Genomic DNA, 21,119 nt, shown 5'->3' with positions numbered 1-21,119 from the left:
GCGGACAGTAAGGCACCACAACGGGTGGTGAAAACCGCTCAGTACATCATCGGTGCCCCGCTCCCTGCCATGGATGCCCTCCACCTAAAACGGTGTCTGAGACGGGCCGGGAAGATCATCAAAGACCCCTCCCACCCCAACCATGGACTGTTTGCCCTCCTCCCATCAGGGAGGCGGTACAGGAGCCTCAGGTCTCGTACCAGTAGGATGAGGAACAGCTTCTACAATTATACCGTCACATTGCTGAACTCGGAGTCCCGCCGATAGATTTCTCTGGTCCCTCCGTCCCCATTGTTTAATTATTCTGTATTTTTGATTATTCTGTATCTTCTTTTTTATTTTTTTTATTTCTATATTGCACTACTACTACGGACTGACGCAAAACTGCATTTCGTTGTAGCCATACTTAGTATTTGTGCAATGACATTAAAGTTGAATTGAATTGAATTGAATTGAATTGAATTGAAGAAGAATCTGTCCGGGGCGGAACCTTTGTCCGCGGCTGTGGGGGCCGGGGGGACGGGGTCGGCGGCGGGACAGGCGGGCATCCGGTCCGGCGAGGCGCTCCCTCACTCAGTCCCCGCCCCCCACGAGGCGCTCCCTCACCATGAGCCGCTGACGGAAGCAGCCACGATGCCGGTGCCCGACCTCCTCTCCGCCCTCGGGGACAACCCGTACTTCGGCGCGGGCTTCGGCCTACTGGGGGTGGGCTCGGCGCTGGCGCTGGCCCGGAAGGGCGCACAGTTCGGCATGATGGCCTTTCGGCGCCACTGCATGATCACCCTGGAGGTGACGAGCCGGGACAAGAGCTACCACTGGCTCCTCTACTGGATCACACAGCGGGCCCGGCGGGCCCAACACCTCAGTGTAGACACCTCCTACCACCAGCATGAGAGCGGCAAGATCAACACCACCTTCAACTTCATCCCCAGCCCAGGGAACCACTATGTCTGGTCAGTTGCACATGTCCTGTTTAATGTCCTTCATCCCCAGCCCGGGAACCACTATGTCTGGTCAGTTGCACATGTCCAGTTTAATGTGGACAAATGTCCTTCATCCCCAGCCCGGGAACCACTATGTCTGGTCAGTTGCACATGTGTCCTTCATCCCCAGCCCCGGGCAACCACTATGTCTGGTCAGTTGCACATGTGGACAAATATCCTTCATCCCCAGCCCAGGGAACCACTATGTCTGGTCAGTTGCACAAATGTCCACAAATGTCCTTCATCCCCAGCCCGGGCAACCACTATGTCTGGTCAGTTGCACATGTGGACAAGTGTCCTTCATCCCCAGCCCGGGCAACCACTATGTCTGGTCAGTTGCACATGTGGACAAATATCCTTCATCCCCAGCCCGGGGAACCACTATGTCTGGTCAGTTGCACATGTGGACAAATATCCTTCATCCCCAGCCCGGGCAACCACTATGTCTGGTCAGTTGCACATGTGGACAAATGTCATTCATCCCCAGCCCCGGGAACCACTATGTCTGGTCAGTTGCACACGTCCTGTTTAATGGGGACAAATGTCCTTCATCCCCAGCCCGGGCAACCACTATGTCTGGTCAGTTGCACATGTGTCCTTCATCCCCAGCCCCGGGAACCACTATGTCTGGTCAGTTGCACACGTGTCCTTCATCCCCAGCCCAGGGAACCACTATGTCTGGTCAGTTGCACATGTCCAGTTTAATGTCCTTCATCCCCAGCCCTGGGAACCACTATGTCTGGTCAGTTGCACATGTGTCCTTCATCCCCAGCCCCGGGAACCACTATGTCTGGTCAGTTGCACATGTGGACAAGTGTCCTTCATCCCCAGCCCGGGCAACCACTATGTCTGGTCAGTTGCACATGTCCAGTTTAATGTGGACAAATGTCCTTCATCCCCAGCCCGGCAACCACTATGTCTGGTCAGTTGCACATGTGTCCTTCATCCCCAGCCCCGGGAACCACTATGTCTGGTCAGTTGCACATGTGGACAAATATCCTTCATCCCCAGCCCTGGGAACCACTATGTCTGGTCAGTTGCACATGTGTCCTTCATCCCCAGCCCCGGGAACCACTATGTCTGGTCAGTTGCACATGTGTCCTCCATCCCCAGCCCAGGGAACCACTATGTCTGGTCAGTTGCACATGTCCAGTTTAATGTCCTTCATCCCCAGCCCAGGGAACCACTATGTCTGGTCAGTTGCACATGTCCAGTTTAATGTGGACAAATGTCCTTCATCCCCAGCCCGGGCAACCACTATGTCTGGTCAGTTGCACATGTGGACAAATGTCCTTCATCCCCAGCCCCGAGAACCACTATGTCTGGTCAGTTGCACATGTGGACAAGTGTCCTTCATCCCCAGCCCGGGCAACCACTATGTCTGGTCAGTTGCACATGTGGACAAGTGTCCTTCATCCCCAGCCCAGGCAACCACTATGTCTGGTCAGTTGCACATGTGTCCTTCATCCCCCAGCCCAGCAACCACTATGTCTGGTCAGTTGCACATGTGGACAAATGTCCTTCATCCCCAGCCCCGGGAACCACTATGTCTGGTCAGTTGCACATGTGGACAAATGTCCTTCATCCCCAGCCCCGGGAACCACTATGTCTGGTCAGTTGCACAAATGTCCTTCATCCCCAGCCCCGGGAACCACTATGTCTGGTCAGTTGCACATGTGGACAAATGTCCTTCATCCCCAGCCCAGGGAACCACTATGTCTGGTCAGTTGCACATGTCCAGTTTAATGTGGACAAATGTCCTTCATCCCCAGCCCCAGGAAACCACTATGTCTGGTCAGTTGCACAAATGTCCTTCATCCCCAGCCCCGGGAACCACTATGTCTGGTCAGTTGCACATGTGTCCTTCATCCCCAGCCCTGGGAACCACTATGTCTGGTCAGTTGCACATGTGGACAAATGTCCTTCATCCCCAGCCCCGGGAACCACTGTGTGGTCAGTTGCACATGTCCAGTTTAATGTCGAGAAATGGCAGCTTTATCCACTTTGGCAGTAACAGAAACATAGAAAATAGGTGCAGGAGTAGGCCATTCGGTGCAGGAGTAGGCAGGATAAAGGATGTAATGTTCTGTGCAAGATAAAGTCCAGTAAAGTCCGATTAAAGGTACTTTGAAGGTCTCCAATGAGGTAGGTGGGATGTCAGGACGGCTCTCTAGTTGGTTTAATTGTTTGTTAACAACTGGAAAGAAACTGTCCCTGAATCTGGAGGACATATGAGCTAACATAGAAAAAACCCCATAGAAAATAGGTGCAGGAGTAGGCCATTCGGCCCTTCGAGCCTGCACCGCCACTCAATATGATCATGGCTGATCATCCAACTCAGTATCCTGTACCTGTCTTCTCTCCATACCCCCTGATCCCTTTAGCCACAAGGGCCACATCTAACTCCCTCTTAAATATAGCCAATGAACTGGCCTCAACTACCTTATGTGGCAGAGAAGTCCACAGATTCAAACTTCAAATAATAATAATAATAATAATAATAATATCTTTTATTGTCATTGCACGTCAGTGCAACGAGATTTAGTATGCAGCTTCCAACCGATGTAAAAGAGTAACATTAGTAAATTTGCAGATGACACAAAGCTGGGTGGCAGTGTGAACTATGAGGAGGATGCTGTGAGAATGCAGGGTGACTTGGACAGGTTGGGGGAGTGGGCAGATGCAGTTTAATGTGGATAAATGGGATAAAAAATAGCAGAGTCGGGATATACGGAGAAACATAGAAACATAGAAAATAGGTGCAGGAGAAGGAGTCCAGAACAAGGGGTCACAGTTTAAGGATAAGGGGGAAATCTTTTAGGACCGAGATGAGAAGAAACATTTTTCACACAGAGAGTGGTGAATCTGTGGAATTCTCTGCCACAGAAGGTAGTTGAGGCCACAGTTCATTGGCTATATTTAAGAGGGAGTTAGATGTGGCCCTTGTGGCTAAAGGGATCAGGGGGTATGGAGAGAAGGCAGGTACAGGATACTGAGTTGGATGATCAGCCATGATCATATTGAATGGGGGTGCAGGCTCGAAGGGCCGAATGGCCTACTCCTGCACCTATTGTCTATGTTTCTATATAAGATTATTAAGTCACGGTGACGCAGCGCCAGAGACCCGGGTTCGATCCCGACTACGGGCGCTATCTGTATGGAGTTTGCACGTTCTCCCCGTGATGTACGTGGGTTTTCTCCGAGAACTTCGGTTTCCTCCCACACTCCAAAGTCGTACAGGTTTGTAGGTTAATTGGCTTGATAAAATGTTACATTGTCCAAGTTGGCGATATGCAGAGTACTGCCCTGCCGACTACAACATTCAGAAGGTATAACATTTGAGGAAGGACATTCTTGCTTTTGAGGGAGTGCAGTGTAGGTTCACCAGGTTGATTCCCGTGATGGCGGGACTGTCATATGCTGAGAGAATGGAGCGGCTGGGCTTATACACTCTGGCGTTCGGAAGGATGAGAGGGTATCTTATTGAAACATATAAGATTATTAAGGGTTTGGACACGCTAGAGGCAGGAAACATGTTCCCCATGTTGGGGGAGTCCAGAACCAGGGGCCACACAGTTTAAGAATAAGGGGTAAGCCATTTAGAACGGAGACGAGGAAACACTTATTCACCCAGAGAGTTGTGAGTCTGTGGAATTCTCTCCCTCTAAGGGCGATGGAGGCCGGTTCTCTGGATACTTTCAAGAGAGAGTTAGATAGAGCTTTTAAAGATAGCGGAGTCAGGGGATATGGGGAGAAGGCAGGAACGGGGTACTGATTGGGGATGATCAGCCATGATCACATGGAATGGCGGCGCTGGCTCGAAGGGCCGAATGGCCTCCTCCTGCACCTATTGTCTATGTTGAATCAGTCTGATGAAGGGTTTTGGCCCGAAACGTTACCTATTCCCTTCGCTCCATAGATGCCGCTGCACCCGCTGAGTTTCTCCAGCACTTTTGTCTATCTTCGATGTTTCTATGCTGGGTTAAACCGAAGATAGACACAAAATGCTGGAGTAACTCAGCGAGACATGCTGCATCTCTGGAGAGAAGGAATGGGTGACGTTTCGTACTTATTTAGCCAGACGGTGGTGAATCTGTCGAATTCTTTGCCACAGAAGGCTGTGGAGGCCAAGTCAGCGGATAGCCTCAGATTTAAAGGGTTCTTGGTTCTTGGTTTCTTGGCCCTCCAAAATATTCCAAATGGAATTTAAACTGGAGGTGATGAAGGGAGGGATTAAGCCAGAAAGGGTTATTGGGAAGAAAGAGCTACTTTAAATGTAGTTGCATCTGGTTGGGTAACTATAGTTGGGTGGAGATTATTCCATGCTTTAATTGTGCGGGGGAAGAACGAATTGCTGTACACATCTGTCTTTGTAGCTGGGTGCTCTTATAGAAAGGAGATGAGGATGTTCGGTTTCCTCCCACACTCCAAAGACGTACAGGTTTGTAGGTTGATTGGGGGTTTGTATACTTGGTATAAATATAAATTGTCCCTAGTGTATGTAGGATAGTGTTAGTGTGCGGGGAAAGCAGGTCGGCGCGGACTGCGTGGACCGAAGGGCCTGTATCTCTAACGAGACTACACGCTGCACAGATGTATGAGGGTGGTGTGTACACGGGAGGTGGGTGTGCAAGGCCGGGCCATGTGCGAGTGTGAGTGTGTCACCGCAGGTACAACAACAAGTGGCTGCGTGTGGAGAGGAACCGGGAGAAGCAGATGATCGACTTGCACACGGGAACGCCCTGGGAAACGGTCATCCTGACGACACTGGGCACCGACCGACACCTCTTCCACCAGATCCTCACCGAAGGTCAGTGGAGATGAGAAGGGAGACGAGCAAACTCTTCTTCACACACAGAGAGTTATGAGCTCAGAGTTGAACAATAGGTGTCCCGGGTGCTAGGCAAAATGGCATGGCTTTTAGGTTACCCGGCGGGACTTTAGGTTGCCATTGGCACCCAGGCAACCGTTAATGTAGAGCCCTGGACTAAGCCATTTAGAACGGAGATGAGGAAACACTTTTTCACACAGAGAGTTGTGAGTGTGTGGAATTCTCTGCCCCAGAGGGCGGTGGAGGCCGGTTCTCTGGATACTTTCAACAGAGAGCTAGATAGGGCTCTTACAGATAGCAGAGTCAGGGGATATGGGGAGAAGGCAGGATCGGGGTACTGATTGGGGATGATCAGCCATGATCACATTGAATGGCGGTGCTGGCTGGATGGGCCGAATGGCCTACTCCTGCACCTGTTGTCTATTGGCTATATTGTGGCTCCCGTCTACAACCTCCTCCCTAGACGCACCCAGTTACAAACCTAGACAATAGACAATAGGTGCAGGAGGAGGCCATTCGGCCCTTCGAGCCAACACCGCCATTCAATGTGATCATGGCTGATCATCCACAATCAGTACCCCGTTCCTGCCTTCTCCCCATATCCCTTCATTCCTTTAGCCCTAACAGCTAAATCTAACTCTCTCTTGAAAACATCCAGTGAATTGGCCTCCACTGCCCTCTGTGGCAGAGAATTCCACAGATTCACAACTCTCTGGGTAAGAGGTTTTTCCTCCTCTCAGTCCTAAATGGCCGACCCCTTATTCTTAAACTGTGACCCCTAGTTCTGAACTCTCCCAACATCGGGAACATGTTTCCTGCATCTAGCCTATCCAATCCCTTAAGAATTTTATATGCTTCTATAAGATCCCATCTCACCCTTCTAAACTCCAGAGTGTACAGGCCCAGCCGCTCCATTCTCTCAGCATATGACAGTCCCGCCATCCCGGGAATTAACCTGGTGAACCTACGCTGCACTCCCTCAATAGCAAGAATGCCCTTCCTCAAATTAGGAGACCAAAACTGCACACAATACTCCAGGTGTGGTCTCACTAGGGCCCTGTACAACTGCAGTGGGACCTCCTTGCTCCTAAACTCAAATCCTCTCGCAATGAAGGCCAACGTGCCATTAGCTTTCTTCACTGCCTGCTGTACCTGCATGCTTACTTTCAGTAACTGATGTACAAGCACACCCAGGTCTCGTTGCACTTTCCCTTCTCCTAAACTGACACCATTCAGATAAGATCCATTCCTCCTTATCCCTCCTGCCCCTCTCTCCACACTCCCTCTCAATCCCTCTCTCTCGTACCCCCGCTCCCCCTCTCTCTCTCTCCCTCTCTCTCTCTCTGTCTCTCTCTCTCTCTCTCCCCCTCTCACTCCCCCTCTCTCTCCCCCCCTCACCCCCCCTCTCTCTCTCTCTCTCTCCCCCCTCTCTCTCTCTCTCTCTCCCCCCTCTCTCTCCCCCCCCTCTATCCCCCCCATCTCTCCCCCCCCTCTCTCTCCCCCCCTCCCTCTCTCTCTCTCTCTCACCCCCTCTCTCTCCCCCCCCCCAGCCCGGGCGTTGGCCCTGAAGCAGCAGGAGGGTAAGACAGTGATGTACGCGGCCGTGGGCTCCGAGTGGCGCCTCTTTGGTTTCCCGCGCAGACGGCGGCCGCTCCGCTCGGTCGTGCTGGACGGAGGCGTCGCCGAGAAGATCGTCCAAGACGTCAAGGACTTCATCGGCAACCCCAAGTGGTACACGGACCGAGGTGAGGGGCGGTGAGACTGTGACACTCAGGCACGGGGGGGGGAGTCCGCACTGACCCACGCGCTCCAGCAGCATCTGTGGAGGAAGGAACTGCAGATGCTGCTTTACACCCAAGATAGACACAGAGTGCTGGAGTAACTCAGTAGGTCAGGGAGTGTAGATTGACTATGCATGTTAACCAATCACGCATAGTTAGCATCATTAACCCCACCCCACTATAACGTTTATATTAACACTTGCTTCTGGCACTACTCAGTTCAAGCAGCGGTTGGCATGTTCTGACATCTAACCATCCTTCATGCTGTTAAAGTTTAAATGCTGATTAAAGATGATTTTGGATCACGAAGCGTGTCTGGAGTTCGTCTACAGGCAGCGTCTGTGGAGAACATGGATAGGTGACGTTTCACAGAGTGCTGGAGTAACTCAGCGGGTCAGGCAGCATCTGTGGAGTGAAGGAAATAGGCAACGTTTCGGGCCGAAACCCGGAAGGGTTTCGGCCCGAAACGTTGCCTATTTCCAAAAGAGTTTCGGCCCGATACGATGCTGGTTCATTATGATGATAGACACAAAATGCTGGAGTAACTCAGTGGGTCAGGCAGCATCTGTGGAGAACACGGATAGGTGACGTTTAGTTTAGAGATACAGCACAGAAACAGACCCTTCAGCCCACCGGGTCCCCGCATATTAACACTATCCTACACACACACACTAAAGACATTTTTTTTACATTGCCATTTAGCCATGGTAAGCCATTTAGAACGGAGACGAGGAAACACTTTTTCACACATGGAGTGGTGAGTCTGTGGAATTCTCTGCCTCAGAGGGCGGTGGAGGCCGGTTCTCTGGATACTTTCAAGAGAGAGCTAGATAGAGCTCTTAAAGATAGCGGAGTCAGGGGATATGAGGAGAAGGCAGGAACGGGGTACTGATTGGGGATGATCAGCCATGATCACAGTGAATGGCGGTGCTGGCTCGAAGGGCCGAATGGCCTACTCCTGCACCTATTGTCTATTGTCTATTGGGAGAGCTCTTGGAATGAACTCGTACCATGGGACAGGGCTTTAACGGAATCAAGGGATATGGGGAGAAGGCAGGAACGGGGTACTGATTGGGGATGATCAGCCATGATCACAGTGAATGGCGGTGCTGGCTCGAAGGGCCGAATGGCCTACTCCTGCACCTATTGTCTATTTACCAAGCCAATTAACCTACAAACCTGTACGTCTTTGGAGGAACCGAAGATCTTGGCGGGCAAGGGGAGAATGTGCAAACTCTGTACAGACAGCACCCATAGTCGGGATTGAACCCGGGTCTCCCGCGCTGTATGTTCACGTTTTGAAGTTTCACAGAGCGCTGGAGTAACTCAGCGGGACAGGCAGCATCTCTGGGTGACATTCCGGGTCGAGACGTCGGTAGAAGGGTCTTAGCCCGAAATGTCACCCGTTCCTTCTCTCCAGAGATGCTGCCTGTCCCAGCTGAGTTACTCCAGCACTTTGTGTCTATCTGCCAGCACCTATTGTAATTTGTGTAGGAAGGAACTGCAGATTAGTTTAAGTTACAGCGCAGAACCATTGACTGAGGCAGCAACTCTACCAACTGGACTATAAGGCTGTGGAGGCCTGGTCAACCAGGCTTGCATTCACTGGAATTTAGAAGGATGAGAGGGAATCTTATAGAAACATTTAAAATTAATAAGGGATTGGACAGGGTAGATGCAGGAAAAATGTTCCCCATGTTGGGGGGGGTCCAGAACCAGGGGTCACACAGTTTAAGAATAAGGGGTCAGCCATTTAGGACTGAGATGAGGAAAAGCTTTTTTCACCCAGGGAGTTGTGAATCTGTGGAATTCTCTGCCACAGAAGGCGGTGGAGGCCGATTCACTGGATGTTTTCAAGAGAGAGTTAGATTTAGCTCTTGGGGCTAAAGGAATCAAGGGATATGGGGAGAAAGCAGGAACGGGGTACTGATTGTGGATGATCAGCCATGAACATATTGAATGGCGGTGCTGGCTCAAAGGGCCGAATGGCCTCCTCCTGCACCTATTTTGTATGTTTCATATACAATAGGTGGAGCAAAGGGGAAGATACAGAGTGCAGAATATAGTCTCAGCATTGTAACGCATCAGTTCCACAGACAAAGTCCAATGTCCACAATGGGGTGGAGGTGAATCGGACAGTACCCTAGCTTATGGAAGGGCCGTTCAGAAGCCTGATAACAGAGGGGAAGAAGCTGTTCCTGAGTCTGGTGGTGCGCGCTTTCAAGCTTCTGTACCTTCTGCCGGACGGGAGCGGGGAGAAGAAGGAATGACCGGGGTGGGACAGGGACACGTCTTTGATGATGTCGGCTGCTTTCCCGAGGCAGCGTGAAGTGTAGATGGAGTGGATGGTGGGGATAGACACAGAGTGCTGGAGTAACTCAGTGGGTCAGGCAGCATCTGTGGAGAACATGGATAGGTGACGTTTTGGGTCAGGACCATTCTTCAGACAGTATTGGTGATTTTCTTCCTGTCTTTCCCTAGGGATTCCTTATCGTCGTGGCTACCTCCTGTACGGACCACCCGGTTGCGGGAAGAGCAGTTTTATGTGAGTACCCCGGGGCTGAGGGGGAGGGGGGTGGGAACCGTGGGCCCCAGTCATCTCTGTCCAACAACCAAACATATCTGCATCTTATTGTGTAGTTGACACCAGCGAGCACGGTGGCGCGGCGGGTAGAGCTGCTGCCTCCCAGCGCCAGAGAACCGGGTTCAATCCTGACTACGGGCGCTGTCTGTACGGAGTTTGCACGTTCTCCCCGTGACCTCCGTGCGTTTACTCCGGGTGCTCCGGTTTCCTCCCGCACTCCAAAGACCTCAGATTCAGATTCAGATTCAGATTCAGATTCAATTTTAATTGTCATTGTCAGTGTACAGTACAGAGACAACGAAATGCATTTAGCATCTCCCTGGAAGAGCGACATAGCAAATGATTTGAATAAATAATAATAAGTGATAATAAGTGTCCGGGGGGTGGGGGGGTGATTGGCAGTCACCGAGGTACGTTGTTGAGTAGAGTGACAGCCGCCGGGAAGAAGCTGTTCCTGGACCTGCTGGTCCGGCAACGGAGAGACCTGTAGCGCCTCCCGGATGGTAGGAGGGTAAACAGTCCATGGTTGGGGTGAGAGCAGTCCTTGGCGATGCTGAGCGCCCTCCGCAGACAACGCTTGCTTTGGACAGACTCACTGGAGGGGAGCAAGGAACCGGTGATGCGTTGGACAATTTTCACCACCCTCTGCAGGGGTAGGGGTTTGCGCGTTAATCGGCTTGGTATAAGTGTATAATTGTCCCTAGTGTGTGTCGGATAGTGCTTGTGTGCGGGGTGATCGCTGGTCGGCTGTGAAGACAATAGACAATAGACAATGGCAGGAGTAGGCCATTCAGCCCTTTGAGCCAGCTATTCAATGTCATCATCCACAATCAGTACCCCGTTCCTGCCTTCTCCCCATATCCCCTGACTCCACTATCTTTAAGAGCCCTATCTAGCTTTCCCTTGAAAGCATCCAGAGAACCGGCCTCCACCGCCCTCTGAGGCAGAGAATTCCACAGACTCACCACCCTCTGTGAGAAAAAGTGGTTCCTCGTCTCCGTCCTAAATGGCTTACCCCTTATTCTTAAACTGTGTGGCCCCTGGTTCTGGACTCCCCCAACATCAGGAACATGTTTCCTGCCTCTAGCGTGTCCAAACCTTTAATAATCTTATATGTTTCAATGAGATATCCTCTCATCCTTCTAAACTCCAGAGTGTACAAGCCCAGCCGCTCCATTCTCTCAGACCATTTGGCCATTTGGCCAATCAAGGCTACTCCGCCATTCAATCATGGCTGATCTATCTTTCCCTCTCAACCCCTTCTCTTCATTACCTGTGACCTGCTAGTTCCTTGTTATCCCACTGTCCACACGTTGGGGGCAGATTATAGACCCACGGACCCCAGCGTCGGGGTAACTCCGGGATAAGGCATCGCTCTTTCTGTGGCCGTCCACCCCTGCACCATCTACTAGCCCCTCTGACAATGGGTGTAAAAGGGGGGAGGGAGAGAGAACGAGAGGGGGAGGGGGAGGAGGGGGGAGAGATGGAGAGGAGGGGGAGAGAGAGAGGAGGGGGGAGGGAGAGGAGGGGGAGAGAGAGAGGAGGGGGAGGGAGAGGAGGGGGAGAGAGAGAGGAGGGGGAGGGAGAGGAGGGGGATAGAGAGGAGAGGGGAGGGGGAGGATGGGGAGAGAGAGGAGGGGAGGGGGAGAGGGATGGGGAGAGAGAGGAGGGGAGAGAAAGAGAGAGGGGAGGGGAAGAGAGGAAGAGAGGATGGGGGAGAGAGGAGGGGGAGAGTGAGAGGGGTGGGGAGATTGGAAAGAAGTCGAGAGATGGGGGAGGAGGGAGAGGGAAGAGTGAGGGGGGGAGGCGAGAGGGGGACAGTGGGTGAGGGGAGGGATGGGGTGAAGGGGAGAGAGTCTCTGACCGCCCCGTGTGTGGCCGGAGTGTGACCTCTGACCCTGGGAGCGGCGCTCGCTGACTGACCCTGTGCCCTGGTGTTGCCGCTGCCCACAGCACGGCGCTGGCTGGAGAGCTGGAGTACAGCATCTGCCTGCTGAGCCTGAGTGACCGCGGCCTGACCGATGACCGACTCAACCACCTGCTGACCGTCGCCCCCCAGCAGAGCATCGTCTTACTGGAGGACGTGGACGCTGCCTTCACCAGCCGGGACCCCCACCCTGACCGTGAGTACCCCCCCACCCCCACCCCCCTCCCCCCATGCTCACCCCCCACCCCGCACTCCCCCTCCCCCTCTCCTCTCCCCCAAGTTCCCCCCTCCCCCTCTCCTCTTCCCCTCGCTCACCCCCCATTCCCCTGCCCCCTCTCTCTCCCCCTATGCTCCCCCTCTCCCAAGCTCTCCCTTCCCCCCCCATTCTCTCCCCTCTCTCCTCAGGCTCTTCCCCCATGCTCTCTCCCTCTCTCCCCCCCCCCCCCCACTCCTCCTCCCTGTCTCCTCCTCTCTCTACCCCCATGCTCCCACGCTCTCTCTATTCTCCCCAACACTCTATATCCCCTATCCTCTCTCCCATGCTCTCCTCCCCCCCTCTCCCCCTCTCTCCTCCACATTAGCCCAGCCCCCCTCTTTCTCCCACTGTGAGAGTGCGTGTGGTCGCGGGTAGTGTACGGGGCTGCGGGGGGAGTGTGGGCAGGGGGGGGGGGGGGGGGTGACACAGACTGAGCGGGGGGATGTGTACCAGGGGGTGGGGAGAGGGGGAGGGGGTGTGCCGGGGGTGTGAGTGAGGGTCTGTGTGTTGTGTTCGAGGTGAGGCTGTGTACCAGGGGCTGGGCCGGGTGGGGCGGTGCGGGGTGGGGGGGTGCGGGGTGGGGGGGGGACGGTGCGGGGTAGGGTGGGGATTGTGGCGGAGTGAGTGAGGGTCCGTGTGCTGTGTTATAGATGAGGCGATGTACCAGGGGCTGGGCCGGGTGGGGGGGTGCGGGGTGGGGGGGGGGGGGGGGGGGTGCAGGGTGGGGGGGGGGGGTGCGGGGTGGGGGGGGGGTGCGGGGTAGGGTGGGGATTGTGGGCGAGTGAGTGAGGGTCCGTGTGCTGTGTTATAGATGAGGCGATGTACCAGGGGCTGGGCCGGCTGACCTTCAGCGGGCTGCTCAACGCTCTGGATGGAGTGGCCTCCACCGAGGCTCGACTGGTGTTCATGACCACCAACTACCTGGACAGGTAACAGGAGGGGGAGAGGGTGGAGGGTCAGTGGGGGAGGGTGGGGCAGGGGTAGATGTTGGGGGGGGGGGCTGATTGTGGAGGTGGGGGTGTGGGGAGAGGAATTAAGTACAGGGTGGGAGAGGGGGAGAGTGCAGGTGCGGGAACAGGTCCCGTTCCCCTGAAAGGCCTGGATAGAGTGGATGTGGAGAGGATGCTTCCACCAGTTGGAGAGTCTAGGACCAGGGGGCTCAGCCTCAGAATTAAAGGGCGTTCCTTTAGAAAGGAGATGTCAGAGGGTGGTGAATCTGTGGGATTCTTTGATACAGACGGTGGCAAGTTAGTGGATATTTTTAGGGCAGAGATAGATAGATTCTTGATTAATAAATGTGTCAGGGGTTATGGGGAGAAGAGATGTTTGGAAAAGGGGAACAGGATCTGGGGGTCCTTGTTCATCAGTCAATGAAAGTAAGCTGCAGGTACAGCAGGCAGTGAAGAAAGCTAATGGCATGTTGGCCTTTATAACAAGAGGAGTCGAATATAGGTGCAAAGAGGTTTCTTCTGCAGTTGTACAGAGCCCCAATGAGACCACACCTGGAGTATTGTGTGCAGTTTTGGTCTTTAAATTTGAGGAAGGACATTCTTGCTATTGAGGGAGTGCAGCGTAGGTTCACAAGGTTAATTCCCTGGATGGCGGGACTGTCATATGCTGAGAGAATGGAGCGGCTGGGCTTGTACACTCTGGAGTTTAGAAGGATGAGAGGGGATCTGATTGAAACATATAAGATTATTAAGGGTTTGGACACGCTAGAGGCAGGAAACATGTTGCCGATGTTGGGGGAGTCCAGAACCAGGGGCCACAGTTTAAGAATAAGAGGTAAGCCATTTAGAACGAAGACGAGGAAACACTTTTTCTCACAGAGAGTGGTGAGTGTGGAATTCTCTGCCTCAGAGGCCGGTTCTCTGGATACTTTCAAGAGAGAGCTAGATAGGGCTCTTAAAAATAGCGGAGTCAGGGGATATGGGGAGAAGGCAGGAACGGGGTACTGATTGGGGATGATCAGCCATGATCACAATGAATGGCGGTGCTGGCTCGAAGGGCCGAATGGCCTACTCCTGCACCTATTGTCTATTGTCTCAGGCAGGAGAATGGGGTTAGGAGGGAGAGATAGATCAGCCATGATTGAATGGAGGAGTAGAGTTGATGGGCCGAGTGGCCTGATTCTGCTGCTATCACTGCTGAACCTCCCGTCACGCTGCCTTTCCTCTCCCACTGCCACCAGATTGGACGCGGCTCTGATCCGTCCCGGCCGGGTGGACTACAAGCAGTTTGTCGGCCACTGCTCCCACTGGCAGCTGTGCCAGATGTTCCAGAGGTTCTACCCGGAGCAGCCAGCCACCGCGGCCCAGCGGTTTGCCGACGCAGCCCTGGCGGTCAGCGGGCAGCTGAGTGCCGCCCAGGCACAAGGACACTTCCTGCTCTACAAGATGGAGCCCGTTAAAGCCATCGACAACATCCAGCAGATCACAGAGTAAGATCTAAACGTCAAGGACTGCACGATACAGTTCTCCCACCCATTACCCAGCACCCTCGGTCCCAGAGCCTTGCCCAATTATCCGTTTTACAGCATTTGTCCATTTTACCAAATTGTCCGTTTTACCGGATTATAGATAATAGACAATAGGTGCAGGAGTAGGCCATTCGGCCCTTCGAAAGTACAAACTCCGTACAGACAGCACCTGTAGTCAGGATCGAACCCGGGTCTCTGGCGCTGTAAGGCAGCGTGACGGGAGGTTCAGCAGTGATAGCAGCAGAATCAGGCCACTCGGCCCATCAACTCTACTCCGCCATTCAATCATGGCTGATCTATCTCTCCCTCCTAACACCATTCTCCTGCCTTCTTCCCATAACCCCTGACACCCGTACTAATCAAGAATCTGTCTATCTCTGCCTTTAAAATATCCACTGACTCCCACAGATGGACAATAGACAATAGGTGCAGGAGCAGGCCATTCGGCCCTTCGAGCCAGCACCGCCACTCAATGTGATCATGGCTGATCAACCCCAATCAGTACCCCGTTCCTGCCTTCTCCCCATATCCCCTGGCTCCGCTATCTTTAAGAGCCCTATCTAGCTCTCTCTTGAAAGTATCCAGAGACCCGGCCTCCACCGCCCTCTGAGGCAGAGAATTCCACAGACTCACCACTCTCTGTGAGAAAAAGTTATTTTACTGGACCAACAGGATTACGGGAACAGCATTTAGTCGGCAGAGTAGTGTTGATGCCTCACAGCGGCAGAAACCCTGACTACGGGCGCTGTCTGTACGGAGTTTGCACGTTCTCCCCGTGACCCGCGTGGGTTTTCTCCGGGTGCTCCGGTTTCCTCCCACACTCCAAAGACGTGCAGGTTTGTAGGTTAATCGGCTTGGTGTAAATGTAAATTGTCCCCAGTGTGTGTAGGATAGTGTTAGTGTGGGGGATCGCTGGTCGGCACGGACTCGGTGGACCGAAGGGCCTGTTTCCGCGCTGAATCTCTAAAACTGAAACTATGCCATCTGAGGTCACGGCCTCAGAGAGTCCATCGTTACCGGAACGTTCCGCCCAGGCCGGGGGGGGGGGTGTGTTCAAATTTTGTCCAGACCAACGGTTGCTGGAATATCGATGGATTTCCTGTATTTATAATAAAACCTCTCAGGCATTTCATAAGAACTTGTCATAAGTCTCACGTCTCTTGGCATCTGTAGTTGGAAAGTTACTGGAGAGTTTTCCGAGGGATAGGATATACAGGCATTTAGGCCGACAGGCCCGATGGTCAGTTTCGCTTGGATCAGTCAGTGGGGACATTTACCGGAGTAATGCTGGAGTAACTCAGCGGGTGAGGCAGTATCTCTGGAGAGAAGGAATGGGAGACATTTCGGGTCGAGACCCTTCTTCAGACTGATGTCGGGGGAGGGGGCGGGACAAAGATAGAATGTAGACAGTAAGACTGGTGGGGGAACTGGGGAGGGGGGGGGGGGATGGAGAGAGAGGGAAGGCCAGACTTACTTGAAGTTAGAGAAGTCAATGTTCATACCACTGGGGTGCAAACAACCCAAGTGAAATATAAGGTGCTGTTCCTCAAATTTGCACTGGGCCTCACTCTGACAATGGAGGAAACCCAGGACAGATTGGGAATGGGAGGGGGAGTTGAAGTGCTGAGCCACCGGGAGATCAGGCTGGTTAAGACGGACTGAGCGGAGGTGTTGGGCGAAACGATCGCCGAGCCTGCGCTTGGTCTCACCGATGTAGAGGAGTTGACACCTGGATCAGCGGATACAGTAGATGAGGTTGGAGGAGGTGCAGGTGAACCTCTGTCTCACCTGGAAAGGACTGTCGGGGTCCTTGGATGGAGTCGAGAGGGGAGGTAAAGGGTCAGGTGTTGCATCTCCAGCTGGCCGGGCTGCTGTCCGACCGACGGGGCCACGGGCGAGGTGCTGCTGCTGCACTCCATGGGCTGCACTACGTCGGGACGGGTGAGGCGGGGCCGGACGACCCGACAGTCCCCTCGACCCGAGTACTAGCAGTCAAATACGGGACAAGGGCGGTCCCGTACGGGACAAACCAATTTAGTCCAAATATACGGGATGTCCCGGCTAATACGGGACAGTTGGCGACCCTACCAACATCTCCCTCCTCTCACTTCCTTTCCCGACCGACCACCTCTGTGTATCAGGGGATGTGGGAGTAAACCGGAGAAAACCCACGCCCGCGGTCACTGGGAGAACGAACAAACTCCATGCAGGCAGCACCCGAGGTCGGGATCCAACCCGGGTCTCTGGCGCCGTGAGGCAGCGACTCTACCCGCAGCCCCACCGTGACACCCGCCACCTCTAGTGGAGGATTGTCTGGTTTCCGATACAATAGACAATAGACAATAGGTGCAGGAGTAGGCCATTCGGCCCTTCGAGCCTGCACCGCCATTCAATGTGATCGTGGCTGATCATCCCCAATCAGTGCCCCGTTCCTGCCTTCTCCCCATATCCCCTGACTCCGCTATCTTTAAGAGCCCTATCTAGCTCTCTCTTGAAAGTATCCAGAGAACCGGCCTCCACCGCCCTCTGAGGCAGAGAATTCCACAGACTCACAACTCTCTGTGAGAAAAAGTGTTTCCTCGTCTAATCCCCGTTCATCGATACGATAGAACTTTATTGATCTGCCGCAGTCATAAAACACAAGATACATTATATTAATGTGATGAGTGGAAAGGATTGGAAAGGGTGGGGGGGGGGAGGGGAGTGGGGGGATGGTGGGGGTGGGGGGGAGTGGGGGGATGGTGGGGGGGGTGGGAGAACTCCATTGAGGGAGACTCCTCATCCATCACATTCCTGATGTACAGACGAGGAGCGCCAGGCCATTCGTCCCAACCCCCCCAGCCTACCCCATCCTTCAATAGGTACAAAAAATGCTGGTCATGGGTGAAAGGAGCAGAATTAGGCCATTCGGCCCATCAAGTCTACTCCGCCATTCAATCACGGCTGATCTATCTCTCCCTCCTAACCCCATTCTCCTGCCTTCTCCCCATAACCCCTGACACCCGCACTAATCAAGAATCTGTCTATCTCGGCCTTAAAAATATCCACTGACTTGTGGCCTCCACAGCCGTCTGTGGCAAAGAATCCCACAGATTCACCACCCTCTGGCTAAAGAAATTCCTCCTCATCTCCTTTCTAAAGGAACGTCCTTTAATTCTGAGGCTGTGACCTCTGGTCCTGGACTCTCCCACTAGTGGAAACATCCTCTCCACATCCACTCCATCCAAGCCTTTTCGGTATTATTCGGCAAGTTTCAATGAGTGATATAGAATCAAACAGCGTGGGAACTCCCTTCAGCGCTTCTTGCCCACAGGGCATGGTACTTTACTCCGCACATGTACCGAGACACATGAAATTCATTCTTGGGTACAGTTCAGTACAACTGTCACGATGCATTAGCAATTAGATTAATCTTAGATAAGCATCTCAGATACAACACCTCGACCAACATCCCATCTACACTAGCCCCATGTACATTGGCAAATTTGCAGATGACACAAAGCTGGGTGGCAGTGTGAACTGTGAGGAGGATGCTATGAGAATGCAGGGTGACTTGGACAGGTTGGGTGAGTGGGCAGATGCATGGCAGATGAAGTTTAATGTGGATAAACATTAAGGGGGGGACATTGAGGGGGGGAGAGAGGGGGCGGGGAGAGGGGCGGGGGAGGGGGGAAAGGGAGGGGGGAAAGGGAGGGGGAGGAGAGGGGGGACGGGGGGAAAAGAGGAAAAGAGGAGGAAGGGAGCAGGGCGTGCGTCAAGCAAAGGACAAGCGGCTTCAATCCAGAGCCCGGGGGGGGGGGGAGGGAAGGGTCATCACAGAGGAGGGCTGATTCCCGAATGCTCCCGTTGGCAGCTCCCGGCTGCAGGCTTCAGGGTCCGAGGACGGGGGGTGGGGGGTGACGTCACTCGCAGAGCGTGGAATACAGCACGATCAGAGCCATTGGGACGTGCCCAGCTTGTTTATTTTCAAACGTTTGTGAACATTTTCGTTAATAACTCAAGAAATAAAGCTCGACATTTTCAGGTAAGCTGATTTTTGACTTCACTGGATAAATCTCTACAGGAATATGTAAAAATGTTATCGTCACTGCGTTGTTTTTTCGAGCGGTATGCTTATACAAACACACACACACACACACACACACACATCCAAGATCAGAGTTCTATAAGTATACTAGACCAAGTGGGACCCTTTGGGTCCCGTTCCCTCAACGCGCAGTTGTGGGAGGGAGGGGGTGGCCCACACACACACTAACCCCCCCCCCCCCCACCCACACACACACACCAACCACCCCCATTGATATTATATTAATATTATTCATTCACTCCTTTTACCCCATCCCCCACCCTATCCACTCATGCATAGCCCCCAACTCACAGGCTTGGCTAGAGAGAGAGGGGGATAGAGAGAGAGAGAGAGAGAGGCACAGAGAGGGGGCACAGAGGCACACATAGGGACATGGACAGTGATGGAAATGGGTGGTGGGGGGGGGGGGTACGCAGGGAGACGGCGTTCCCCTACTTTTCAGTTTCCAGTTTCCATCATGTGTGTGGATTTGCAGCTTTATCCTGCGCTACTTAATCAAAGGGCGAGCGGACAGATGGACGAAAGCAACGACCATAGAGCAGAATAGATGACATTTCGGGTCGAGACCCTTCTTTAGACTGAGTCAGAGGAAAGAGGAACAAGAGATATAGACGGTACTAAGGACAAATGAATGGAAGATATGCCTATATCTCCCGTTTCCCTGTCCCTGTCAGTCTGAGGTACCCCAAGTGAAAGACTCGTGGCTGTGTACGAGATTCCAGGTGTATGATCAAGAGTTTAACTGAGTTCCCACGGGTATGACAAGTTTGCCGTTTACTTGTCATTTCTGCGATGTTCCAAGTTCCTCTCCCGAGTTACTGCGGCTTTGAGTAGTTAAACTGTAAATCATACGCGTGCACTGTTAACTATGATAAAAATATATGATTCTGTTATTATTTGTGGAGCTGCTGCACGATTGAGACACTGTGCAGATTCTTTAAAATAGCTTTTCAATGCAGTAATCATTCAATCAGTTAGTTGCTCGTTTGCTGTTTAAAAAGATTGCGAAGAAAGATGAACCAGTCCAAAATTTGTGGTGATTGATATGGCATAAACTTGGAGGTATGATCAACTCGCTAGAATTTAGAAGATTGAGGGGGGATCTTATAGAAACTTACAAAATTCTTAAGGGGTTGGACAGACTGGATGCAGGAAGATTGTTCCCGATGTTGGGGAAGTCCAGGACAAGGGGTCACACAGTTTAAGGATAAAAGGGTGGTGCAGGCTCGAAGGGCCGAATGGCCTACCCCTGCACCAATTTTCTATGTTTCTATGAACAGTGTGTGAGATCAGGTCCAGAACGAATGGGATTGGAACAGGGGTGTGAACAGGGCATTGAGAGATAGCAAGCAGAGCAATTTGTGGATTGTCAGGCAAATTCCACGCAAACTTTGCAGATCAATAACCGAAAGTGTGAACAAGTGTACAAAAAGCTGGAGAAACTCGGTGGGTCAGGAAGCATCTCTGGAGTACAGGAATTGGTGATGTTTCGTGTCGAGACCTGTCTGAAGAATGGTCTTGACCCGAAACATTACCTATTCCTCAGAGATGCTGCCTGACCCATTGTCACTCCAGCATTTTGTCTGTCTCTAGTTCATGGTTGCCTGATGATGAGACTTATTAGAAACATAGAAAATAGATGCAGGAGTAGGCCATTCAGCCCTTCGAGCCTGCACCGCCATTCAATATGATCATGGCTGATCATCCAACTCAGTATCCTGTACCTGCCTTCTCTCCATACCCACTGATCCCTTTAGCCACAAGGGCCACATCTAACTCCCTCTTAAATATAGCCAATGAACTGGCCTCAACTACCTTCTGTGGCAGAGAATTCCACAGATTCACCACTCTCTGTGTGAAAAATGTTTTTCTCATCTCGGTCCTAAAAGATTCCCCCCTTATCCTTAAACTGTGACCCCTTGTTCTGGACTTCCCCAACATCGGGAACAATCTTCCTGCATCGAGCCTGTCCAACCCCTGAAGAATTTTGTAAGTTTCTATACGATCCCCCCTCAATCTTCTAAATTCTAGCGAGTACAAGCCGAGTCTATCCAGCCGTTCTTTATATGAAAGTCCTGCCATCCCAGGAATCAGTCTGGTGAACCTTCTCTGTACTCCCTCTATGGCAAGAATGTCTTTCCTCAGATTAGGAGACCAAAACTGTACGCAATACTCCAGGTGTGGTCTCACC

General features: G+C 52.7%; 1 protein-coding gene across 8 annotated transcripts; it reads left to right on the top strand.

Moving 5' to 3' along the window:
• Positions 1-522: 522 nt before the first annotated feature.
• On the top strand, positions 523-15,982 carry LOC116975612 (mitochondrial chaperone BCS1). 8 transcript variants are annotated; one of them, XR_004412674.1, is made up of 8 exons: positions 531-953; positions 5,654-5,793; positions 7,365-7,559; positions 10,077-10,140; positions 12,133-12,302; positions 13,174-13,291; positions 14,554-14,882; positions 14,918-15,225. XR_004412674.1 is itself a non-coding variant. In XM_033024921.1 (7 exons), exons 1-7 carry the CDS (start codon positions 634-636, stop codon positions 14,804-14,806), a joined length of 1,260 nt encoding a protein of 419 aa, XP_032880812.1. In that variant the 5' UTR covers positions 523-633; the 3' UTR covers positions 14,807-15,982. The 8 variants fall into 8 exon arrangements, 6 of the variants coding, with proteins under 6 accessions (XP_032880812.1, XP_032880817.1, XP_032880814.1 ...); XR_004412675.1 differs by having other exon boundaries at positions 14,554-14,875; positions 14,910-15,019; XM_033024921.1 differs by having other exon boundaries at positions 523-953; positions 14,554-15,982.
• The last annotated feature ends 5,137 nt before the right edge of the window (positions 15,983-21,119 follow it).

Source organism: Amblyraja radiata, chromosome 7 (genome assembly GCF_010909765.2).
Source record: "Amblyraja radiata isolate CabotCenter1 chromosome 7, sAmbRad1.1.pri, whole genome shotgun sequence".
NCBI lineage: Eukaryota > Metazoa > Chordata > Chondrichthyes > Rajiformes > Rajidae > Amblyraja > Amblyraja radiata.
The sequence above is the reverse complement of the archived record's forward strand: the minus strand, read 5'-3'. Positions and strand labels throughout refer to the sequence as shown.